The sequence below is a fragment of the Lolium rigidum genome, chromosome 7, assembly GCF_022539505.1.
Source record: "Lolium rigidum isolate FL_2022 chromosome 7, APGP_CSIRO_Lrig_0.1, whole genome shotgun sequence".
NCBI classification, from domain to species: Eukaryota; Viridiplantae; Streptophyta; class Magnoliopsida; order Poales; family Poaceae; genus Lolium; species Lolium rigidum.
In genome coordinates this window covers 250,522,238-250,533,868 of record NC_061514.1, presented here as the reverse complement: position 1 = coordinate 250,533,868, position 11,631 = coordinate 250,522,238, and the positions used below count along the sequence as shown (strand labels likewise).

Here is an 11,631-nt window from a genome sequence, read left to right as displayed (position 1 = left end):
ATGTACAAAGACAAAAAAAATGTCTCGAGAAATAGATTATTTTAGCACCAATTTTTTTCCTTTTTTACACTGGCCACAAAACATGTCAGTTTTTGCTGAAACAACTTTCTGAGCATGTAACATGCTAAAATATAAACAGTAAACTTTTTCATATTTATTTCACATTTTTAAATATGTTCAAAATACATTTCAAATAAAGGGTGCATATGCACCCGTGTGCACAAACACATTGTCCCCTCCCGACCTCTATGTTTCAAAACATCTCTAGTCAAAACACATTCTTAAAAACCAGTCAAAGAAACTAATTTAGCCCCTCCAAAGGACAACACTACACCAAGGCCAAGTAGTACCCAAGTGGTGCGGTGACACGAGCCGAGTGGAAGCCATACATGACAAGATGAACTCAATCTTCTCTACACTCGACCTCGACACAACCTTGAACGGAATGCTACCTCATGCCGATGTGCTATGTGTCATTAGGTACAAGCTTGGACAAGGAACTGAAGAGGAGGAACTACTGAAGAGGAGGAAGAGGAGGAGGAGGAGAGGAGGAGGAGAAGGAGAAGGAGGAGGAGGAGGAGTAGGAGGAGAAGAAGAAGGAGAAGGAGAAGGAGAAGAAGGAGGAGAAGGAGGAGCAGAAGAAGAAGAAGAAGAAGAAGAAGGAGGAGGAGGAGGAGGAGAAGAAGGAGGAGGAGGAGGAGGAGGAGGAGGAGGAGGAGGAGGAGGAGGAGGAGGAAGAAGATGATGATGAAGAAGGAGGAGGAGGAGGAGGACGAAGAAGAAGAAGTGGTCGACCGGTACCCCCGCCCTTGGTACCGGCCAAAGTATCACTCGTCGTCCGGGCTCCCAGTAAGGTTTGGCACAAATGTGCCATTTCTCAGGTACTCTCACCGGTACTACCACCTGAACTACCGCCCAGTGCGTTTTGTCCTCAGATCTGGACCGTTGATCGCAATCTGAGCGGCTTTAAATTAAGTATCACTTTTACCATTTTACCCTTGACTAAATTCTGGCCTATATGAGCTCCCGTGCCTCCCCTTTTCTAGGGTTAGACTAGAATTGAGATTAATCTTGAGCTAAGTCTCATGTACCTCTTGGAACTGCAATTCCTATGTAATCAAGGCCACTCTTGTTGAGATTTGAATATTTATGTGTCAGATTCTAGTGTGCTCCGCTCTCTCTCTCTCTCTCTCTCTCTCTCAAACATATGTGTTCATCTCCATCACCGATCTCTCACCCAGAATTCTACCTCGCGGTCACTTCCGGTTGATTCTATCGGCATGGTCTATCGAGCCATAGGCAGGGACGGAGACAAGGGAGACGGGGGGGGGGGGGGGGCTGCGCCCCCCTATGCTCATGATTTTCCTTTGAACACAAGCCATGGCAGCTCCTTATTTCTATGATTTTAGCTAGTTCTGCCCCCTCATACTAAGATTTCCTCTCTTATACTTCATTCCTGGCTCCGTCCCTAGCCACGGGAATGAAATTCGTTTGTATCGGATTGGCGTGTGTTTCTGTTCTTCGTGTTCTTCTCGTTTTTCGTTTGTTCCTCTTTTCCCTCCTCCAATTTGGGTTGAATTCATGAGATTGGGCCAAACCCTAGACCCTAGGTCTCATCAGAAACACCTTAATCTTAAGAGGCACTTTAATAAACCATAAACTCTTTAAAGAACATCTAACCTAATTCATGTTGAGAGCAGAGTACAAAGACCTAGCAGTGTATTTTCCTGATTTCTAATAACCACTTACATTCTATGTTCAGTTCAAATAACTTCACCACACAAATTCTATAACTCCCTACACATATTTGCAGTTTCCTCTTGTTATGTTTTCCTAAAACCTACACACAGTCCAACCTTCTTGAAATACTTAAGCTACCAGAATATCAGAATTAAAAGTAAGATTATATAACCTAACAAATTTTACTTTAAGAGGAACTTCACCTACCCGCAAATCCCCCCAAAACCGAGTATTTAGATGTTGCCCACCACTTTCCTGCAATACTTATACTCCATCTGCTCTAAAATAATGTGCTTTATTTTTTCTAGATACGAACCACTAAAAACATATCTATATATCCATCTCAAAAAAATATCTATATACAACCGTATATAGAAAAAATGAGCAGCTTATTTTGGGTATAATGTTCTGCTTTGGTTGATCACCTCTGTTACAACGACACCTGAAATTAAATGCCGAGAGCTAAACTGGGATTCACATGTTTGTGTTTCAGATAAGTAGCAGATCCATTTTTCTTTTTCTTTTTCTTTTTCTTTTTCTTTTTAAAGATAAGCACAGCCACCGGCCACAGATTTCGATCGGATCCGGAGCAGCATAATGCGTCGGAAGCCGTGCGCGCGGTACAAGATTCACCTGCTCGACTAGTTTTCCCTTCTGCTGCTTCTTGTCTCGGTGCGACAGTTGTACAGTTTGATCCCGTGTGTGTAATTTAACCCGATCGACAGTCCAGACCACAGTCAGATTAATCTATATTCGTGAGCTAAACTAACTAAGCACATGATCATCTCAAAAAAAAAACTAAGCACATGATCACTCTGATGATAAGGATCACACTGAGTACTCCAGTCCAGTAATGCCTTGAAACGCATAATACACTCGAAGATTCTTGAGTTCGCTAGTCTGCAATGGAAAACTTTCTACCTAATTTGATGGGACAAATTTATGGTGTAAACCACGTGTGTTTTATGTGAGGGGACTAAAAAACGTCTCAATGTTTGCATTGGATTCAATGAAAAAGAGGAGAGTTTGTAGAATTCTAATCCCTGCAAATGTTTTATGTGATACTGTGTGTTTGGTTTCTGATTGAAATGGGTGCGGGAGCGCCTTTCATCTAAATAAATTCTTATGGCCATCACTGTCACATTTTTTGGTTATCGGAGGTGCGAACATTTTTTTCGAACTCGTACAATCATATCCGATCTACAACTTCAATAAGTTTTGAATACAATGGCAGAGTACAGCACACTCCCGATCTGGACCCTGCACCGTCCAATTTCTTTCACAAACAATTCCACCGTCCACTCAGAATCACGTAAATACTCTTGATACATCTATCTATTGTTTGACATGTCAGACCTAGTTTGCATCATATGATGCAGCATTACTGAAAATTATACAAAAGGCTATACAACCGATCAGTCCGAACCGTCACGCGAGCTCACTGCCAGTTTATAGCACGTCCCCTTCCAAGCATCGATCGCTTGATGTAACAATAGCACCATGCACGTTGATTTGATGTACTAACAGGCACCATAAATTGGAGCACTGGTAGAGAAGAGGGACGACGACCTGACGAGTTACTAACATATGCCCAACGGTTCACACTTAATGTATGATTTTTTGAATGATTGGGTTAAGCAACCCACAACTCAAGGCTGAATAGTACAACCACCTGAGTATGACTAATAGGTTTAAGCATTTCAGTCTGTCAAATTTGGTCAATAGCAATTCTTGTTTCCAATGCGGTCAAAGGACGAGAATAACCATTCGATTTTCGCGAAATTCAACTAGACTGTCCAAAAAATTAACAAATTTCACTTTCTTTGAGCATGCCTTGAAATAAAACTCCACCAAATATAATCCCTCCATATAAAAACAGGTCTCTCTCTATTATAGATACGGATGTATCTAGATGCATTTCAGTTAGAGATATATTTGTATCTCGATAAAGTTAAGACAACTATTTTTAGACGGAGGGAGTAGTTTATTTTTTTTACCAATTACGCCATAGGGTAACCATCGAATAATTAAAAGATGACCTAAAAAGCATGTATCCGTCAGAAAACCAAACTCAGTATAGAATTCTATGTACAACAAATTTCACCTCAGTCGTTTTCCATACACAAACTTATGTACCAAAAGGAAGGCTCACGGCTCCCACTAGACCTGATCATGGCTAGCCCTTCCCGCCACGGCATTGCCCCACAGTATCCTAGCTAATCGGGTTCGAGGGGGCTCTATTTTGAAGCTTGAAGCCCGACAAATCCAGAAAGGTAAATATCTTGAAAGATAAGTTCCTCCGATCCAATCTTTAAATATTTTAAGACATGTACATGGTATTCGAGATGGTGCTTTGATGATCACATCTATTATATACTAAAAGCAAAATGCGGAACTAAAATAGAGACACCACGTTAATCCACATCACTTAAATTATTTTAACAGTTAGATCTAAAACTTGTGGCTATGATTTAAAAAATATTAAATGTTACGTAACTTAAAAAGCAAGTTGACACGATCAATTATGAAACTACCACCGTTTTTATTTCACATGATAGAATAGATAGGGCGCAGAAGGCATTAATGACAAGCGAAATCTGATCATGACATTGATGGTCTCCTCATACTACCGTGCTATTCTTTTACATAATAACGTGTCAATCTAGCTACAACTATGGAAAGCAACTTTTGAGGAGAAGAGATCCCGTACTAATAGGCAAGTCTGTTCCCTTAAAAATATAAAAAAGGCAAGTCCATTTAGGCAAATACCGTGAAGAATCAGATAATAGGTCACATATTTAATATTACGTAGTATCAAATATGGAAGGGCACGTACCAGATCACCACGAAAAAACAAAAGTAATCCGTAGCGTTCACGTTAATTTTTTTAGCATAAAATCGTGTCACTATGGGACTCTAATTCCTTATAATAGAAACTTGGAGGTGTATAATCAAGTAAAGTAGGAGTCTATAGATAGAGTACGTGTGAGACATGGAGTTGCTAAGCATAGAAAAATATGCTATTCAGTTCACGTACGATGTAAAAGAAAACTAAAATATCCTACTGTATACATTTATGTGGTCAATCCACCACCATCTTTTTTTCGGTCCAACCAGCTAAATTTGTGTGCACATCAAACTAAATTTGAAGTTTAAATCCAATATATCAATAATCTTCATAACTGAATCGGCCATTTCTGGAAGCCCCTCTGAATTTCTTCTAAAAGAAGCCCATGTTTCCTCCATAAGGTGGCTTAAGGAATGGTAGATAAACTAATCTATATTTTTTTATTGATTGTATACTTGAATGGAATTGGCAAATAAAGTATATCACTTCTAACTAATAAATATACATACAAGAATGCAAGTTAATACGTTTTACACCCAAATTACCCATGATCGTGATGGGTCCTAATTAGAATGGTGCAGGTTTGATCTTTTACACATACGTCCACACTATGAATGTATATACGGCAAGCGTAGTCCGTGTTTGATGAAAAAAATATTGTAGAGTTGTTTCTCGCCTTACGTGTATTATTAGGATCAACTAATTAAATATATATGTTCCAATATTCGGTATCACTATATGAATAATGATCAATAAAGTTCAGATGTTTCACACTAAAATAATAAAATGTTGCCATAAATTATAATGATTTTTCATTTCTTAGAAATACAATCATATACAATTTAATTTAGGAATATATCCATATTTAATAAATGGTGAATTTATCAATGAAGAAGGAGGTAATGGGGCGGAAAGAGTTTGTAAAAAGTAATACAGTTAATGCCCTCGCATTTGCGAGGGTCCCTGTGCTAGTTTTGTATAAACATTTCATCTCACATTGGAACCCATGCACATTATAAATAAATAATATGATAAATATAACAGTAATTTTCATTTCATATATCAAACATAGAATTGTTTGATTGGTAAAAAGTGCTGAAAGACTTACTTTTGGAACAAGCTAGTACTATTTAAAAAAAAGATTAATAGTATTGTATTACAATGCTATGGTTAGTCACTTTCCTTAAAAAAATGTTTACATCCTATTTCCGAGGACCTCGAAAGGGGGGGGGTGGTGTTCCTACATTTCATAATTAAATTAAGAATAGAATGACCCCTTCTTATATCGAAAACGAGATGTGAACCCTACACGAGTGTCGAGTTTTTCAACAAATCATCATAGAACATAAGCAGCGCATGTGGATTAGTCCCAACCTAAAGGACATCGAGACGAAATAGGCAAAACATTAACAGCCCGACATAAATGGTGGAACATCTATAACCAAGCTAAAAAAAATATCTAAGATGCGTAACAAAACTCGATGTTGTAAACCTACACAACAGCGCTAACACCAACCATTGCACAACAAGAGACCAAGTAATCCTCCACTATGGGATTCGCCTCTTAGCACAATGTCATTTCTTCACCATAGTCTCGTTCTTCCGAAGCGCATCAATGACCTTAACTGAAGTCGCCGCAACTCTTGCCATTGGACTAGGTATTCGTGTCCAATAGCCCTAAGGCGAGTCACGCGTCTAGCCCAGGGCCAAGGCGGGAGTGTAAGTACCTTTTGTAGTAAAGAAACCAACGACTATTGATAAGCCGAGTAATGTTCCGCCCCCGATCCATAATAAGTGCCGGAGGGAGTATATCGAGTCAAGCAAAATAAAACAACAAAAATATACTATGATACTAGTGGAAAACCCAAAGTCCTTGAACATAGTTGACTCTAGTTCATCTGGACTTCTGTTCACACATGTGATGAAACAATTGCAGAAAGTCAAATTTACACACTTGGCATGACTTAAGCTGACCAGGCTTGGCATTGAGGTAGTAGGGCTTTGGCAAGCCCGACCCGGCCCAGGGTTTGAACAGGTCCACTCCTAGCATCAACCGCAACATTGCAACAACTTCTAGAAAAAAAAAATTTGTGTGCCATCGCAGGCGAGAGAGAGAGAGAGAGAGGTTAGAGCACGCACGCTGATATCGTGAATGTATCGTCGTCATCCAGATTTCATAGTCAGACTACTACTGCATGCCATGTCTCGTTGTGACCGTGGCGCTAACGGGTCAACCACCACCTCCCCTCACCTCCACCGTCCGGTCGTTACCGCCATCGGCCATCGGCCATGGACATGACATCCACCACGACACGTCGTCGTCTTCCTCAGACACCCCTCCTACTAAACAACCACATTCACCATCTCCTTTCCCGATTCTTATCTCGCCCGCGCGCGCCAATTACCCATGCACGACGACTAGGAAAGCCACCGAAGCAAGCGTACCTTGGTGCCGTGCGTGCGTGCGTGCCATCAATCCACCATCCATGGCCATGATCCCTCCGCCGTAAGCACACACCAAAAGCATCGCGCGCGCGCCCAACCAGCCTTTTTATAGCGCGAGCTCTTTGTTTAGCCAGCGATTCCCAGCTCTTAATACCGCGTCGTGCTGCGGGCGCCTCCTTTCTTTTCCTCCTCCCACCTCCGGCCGCACCGGGGCGTGCATGGGCGCCGCGGCGCCATGACCACGACGACGGCCTCCATGAACGTGGCGCCGACGCAGCTATGCGGCGGCGGCGCGCGTGGCAGGGCCGGCCGCCGGCGCAGGCCGGCCGTGCTGCGGCTCGACCTGCGGTGGGCGCGCCTGCTCCGCCTCGCCGTCGCCACCAGGGTCGTGCGCCTCGTCTGGGACCAGCTGCTCGCCTGCTCCTCCTGCGGAGGGGGCGGTGGCGGCCAGTACCGCCGCCTCGGCCCGCCGCAGGCCGGGGACGTGCTCACCCCCGTCCCGCTCGACGACGAAGGCTTCCCGGCGCCCGACGCCGACGCGGTGGACGCCCAGGACGTCGTCGGCCTCAAGGTCAGCTTGCTCGGGGATTGCCACACCGGCAAGACCAGCTTCATGGTAAGCAGCTTCTTCCTCATCCTTTCCTTTCTTCCATGTTTTTGACAAACCACCAAAGTGTGGACCTGGCACCAGCCTTGAAAATGCATCACAAATTCACCATTCATTCAGCCTGCAACTGAAAGTAGCCTGCCGATTCAGCTAACTCATCATTCTTGTCATGGTCATTCATCTCGGCTGCAGGTTAAGTATGTCGGAGACGGGGAGGAGCAGAACGGGTTGCAGATGACGGGCCTCAATCTCATGGACAAGACGCTGGCGGTTCGGGGCGCTAGGCTCGCCTTCAACATCTGGGATGTTGCAGGTACTGTGTGCAGAATAGATGCAGACACCAAATTGCCCTTTGCGTTCATCCAAGTACAGGGATCCTGAATGTTTTGATGCAGGAGACAGCCAGTCCGCCGACCACGTCCCGATCGCGTGCAAGGACGCCGTGGCCATCTTGTTCATGTTCGATCTCACCAGCCGGTGCACGCTCACCAAGTTAGTATTCAAATCAATTTCACCGCATTGTGGGGCTCAGAAAACTAATTCTGAGTTCATTGGATTTTTGTTTCCGTCACCAGGTGCTTATTTCTGCTTTTAATTTGATTGCTGCAGTGTCATAGATTGGTACGAGAGGGCAAGGAAGTGGAATAAGGTTGGTGCATTGCTTGCTGTAATTTTTCTTCGGTTCTTTGGATTTTATTCCCTGCATGTTAGCTGTCTCCTATGCTATAGCTGGATCATGGTGGCTGTGCATTGGAGAAACTTTGGTTATATGTTTTTTTTAATCACGTCTCTAGCTGCATAACGAACATTGTTCATGGTTCTTGTACTGTACTGAACATACATTTCTTTTTACATCTGGCAGACGGCTATTCCAATCCTAATCGGAACGAAGTTTGATGACTTCGCTCAGCTTCCTCTTGAGATGCAGTGGACCATCGTTAACGAGGTACTGCATTTTATAACGGTTTGTTGTGATCAAAATATGGTTCACCTTTTGTCTTTATGTCTTGGTTCACGGGCCTTCTGCATCTCCAATGTGGTTAGCATAGAAAGATGAGGCCATTGCCTTGGTTCTGACGGCAGAACTTGGGGCTGCGCTACCCATGCGTGTTACATCTGAAACGGTGCCAGTCAGTTAACAGGAACCAGAAAATTTTAATCTTGGGCGAGTCTTTCTATGGTCACCGATTGGCAGCGCTAGATTTTAGTTTTGAGTAGTGTCAGAAAACCACAAGATTTCTAGTTTTATCAGAGCCACTGGTATCCCAGGCCTGGCGTACCCGAGTGACCGCGACAATAGAGCCCATATCAAAACCTGAATCGAGTACAGGGGACTAATTAAGACTGATCTAATCTGAGACAGAGTACCACACCACATATGAATGTCTATTACTGCACATTGAATTGAAGCCAGTGGGTCTTGCTTGTCAGGGTAATCGCCAAGTAGGCTTGGTCGTCGGTGATGAATGTTTGTCAAGCACAACAAACAAGATGAAGTACACTGACGGTAGAAAAGAAATGTCGTAGCAGATATTGTTATCATATCTTGTCTCACCAGCCACAGGTCGAAAATCTTTCAGTTTCAGGAAAGCAAATTATGCGGATCTTTCTCCAGCGTGGGACCGGAGGGTACAGAATGTAGATTGATGGTCACTTCTTACTAGACATTCCTAAGCCAGAAAAGCTAGCCGCATCTAATAAAGAAAAGAAGTTCCATCATCAAATCATTCAGAATGAAAAGAAAAGAAAAGAAGAAAAGTTCAGTGGATATATCTTTGCCACATATAGGAGCTTCTTGCATAAGATTAAGCTAGCTGCATCTCTTACAGCATCTGTGTACCTACCGTGGACCCCTTTGAGTACTATCAAGAAAAGAAAGGAAAACAAGAAAAGTTCAATGGATATATCGTGCTAGTATTATTTAGCCAATATAAGGAGAATCATGCATAAGATTAAGTTAGCTGCATTCCTTTCCGCATGTCTGTACCTACTGCAGCCCATTCTAATTGAGACTTTGGTGGAGTTTTATAACATGCAATGCTGACAGTGTTGGTTTGTTGGCAGGCCCGAGCATACGCAAGAGCGATGAAGGCGACCCTCTTCTTCTCGAGCGCGACGCACAACATCAACGTGAACAAGATCTTCAAGTTCATCACGGCCAAGCTCTTCAACCTTCCCTGGACGGTGGAGCGCAACCTCACCGTCGGCGAGCCTATCATAGACTTCTGATCACAACTGACCCCAGTACTAGATACACAAACACGGCCCCACGCCATAGGAGGAGGCCCTTCGCCCCTCCTTCTCCAGCTACTAACCAAGCTCTCGCCTCTCGATCGGTGTCTGGTCGATCGAGGCTGTCAGGCAGGCAGGAAGGCAAGATGCGCAGCGTTGTACAATGTACATAGGTGTATGTTGAGGTGCATCCCTCCCTTCTCCTGAAGAGGTAACCGCGAGATGTCCGTCTCGCATCCCTGTATGTATAGGAGGAATCCATGTAATATACACGCCCCTTTTTTCCCCTCTTGACAGGGCTTTTATATATGCAAATAGTACCTAGCTTAGTGGCAACCACCGAATGATGCACAACACGTCTGCTCTTCAGAGTGTAGTGGAGAACACGTCGCAGTTGGTAGCTTGATTAAATTTTTTCTTCGCGGTTGAAGTTTCGCCGCAAACAGATGAGCGCCGAGAAATAGTTTAGCTTGAGAGAAGTAGAGCTGCAAATAAGGTTTGCCTGCCGACAGACTGTGTAAGGAAGCTGTGTAGGTCATTGCTAGTAGTTTTTTCTGAAGTATCATTTGACGAAGGATGTGTCCTCGTAGGGCAAATACTGTATCTCATAAGCTAATTAGGCAAGCTAGCTAGCCAGTCTTGTTCTGGCAGATTACCTCTGACCCGAACTTTTGGCTCTCCGGTGCAGGCGCACCCTATATACTCTAAAAAATGTAGTAATTTTAAATAAAGTCAAAAAAATTTAAATCCTTTTGGGAATCAAAGATAATCAAGTATTGTACTCGTATAAATTTGTTTGGCCAAAAAATGTTTCACATTGACTTCAGGCAAAAAAATAACAAATCTATGACGAATATAGCGTGAATAGTACTTTAATATAGGACCTTCAAGTCTGTTTTTTTCACCCAGGAAACAAGAGAAGTTATTCCATGGTGAATCTTTCGTATACGAGTACAATACATGATCATCTTTGATTCCCAAAAACATTTGAATTTTTTTGACCTTTTTCTGAATTATTATATTTTTTTCTATATAGGGTGCGCTTGCTCCCAGGTTCACCCATGCAATTTCGAGATTACCTCCCTCTTGTTTGGTTGGACGACCTGCCGGCTGCCCGCCTTTGGTTGCTTTGCTTCTCTGTTAATACATAAAATGTAACGGTCGTTTGAGCTGATAAATATCAAAAGGGCAATGTCTGGAGATATTCACTTTGGCTCATAGGAGCATTTGCTCCCACTATGTGAATCTACATTTCGAAGTGTCAAAAAATTTTAAAGTAAAACTTTTCATGTACATCTACGCATTTTATGTTCGTGCACAAGATTTCAAAAGAAACTAAAAAAATTTGTGGCTCCCGTAAAAAAGACAAATTTTGATGCTATAACACGACTACGTACATGATATTTTTTTGTCTTTTTTGTACACGCCACATAAAATATTGTTTCTCCATGAAAACTTGTGCACTAACAAAGAATGTCACGATGTACACCAAAAAATTTATGTTAGAATTTTTTGACATTTTTAAAAATGTTTTTTAATTATTTTGTAAAATGGGAGCATTTGCTCCTATGAGCCAAAACGCCACCTCCCAATGTCTGGTCGCTCCCGTGTCGCTCCATGAATTTACCAAAGTCAGGCGGCCCGCTCCCGTGTCGCTCCCTAGGGCGACACCGGGGCGACACCGCGCCGCCGCCGCCTACAGCCCCCTCCGCCTGCTCCGCTAGCCGCCGCTGCCGCCGGCCCTTGCCGCGGTGGCGGC

At 43.1% G+C, this 11,631-nt stretch overlaps 1 protein-coding gene across 1 annotated transcript; it reads left to right on the top strand.

Moving 5' to 3' along the window:
• The first annotated feature begins 6,979 nt into the window (after window positions 1-6,979).
• Window positions 6,980-10,208, top strand: LOC124677683 (septum-promoting GTP-binding protein 1-like). The gene is made up of 6 exons (XM_047213645.1): window positions 6,980-7,649; window positions 7,833-7,953; window positions 8,036-8,132; window positions 8,250-8,289; window positions 8,503-8,586; window positions 9,705-10,208. Exons 1-6 carry the CDS (start codon window positions 7,269-7,271, stop codon window positions 9,867-9,869), a joined length of 888 nt encoding a protein of 295 aa, XP_047069601.1. The 5' UTR covers window positions 6,980-7,268; the 3' UTR covers window positions 9,870-10,208.
• The last annotated feature ends 1,423 nt before the right edge of the window (window positions 10,209-11,631 follow it).

Excerpts from the sequence above, each read along its gene's own strand:
- LOC124677683 (XM_047213645.1), top strand. The coding sequence starts at position 7,269 with ATGACCACGACGACGGCCTCCATGAACGTGGCGCCGACGCAGCTATGC. Across the intron at positions 8,133-8,249 it reads AGCCGGTGCACGCTCACCAA|TGTCATAGATTGGTACGAGA; the intron begins GTTAGTATTCAA and ends TGATTGCTGCAG. Across the intron at positions 8,290-8,502 it reads GGGCAAGGAAGTGGAATAAG|ACGGCTATTCCAATCCTAAT; the intron begins GTTGGTGCATTG and ends TACATCTGGCAG.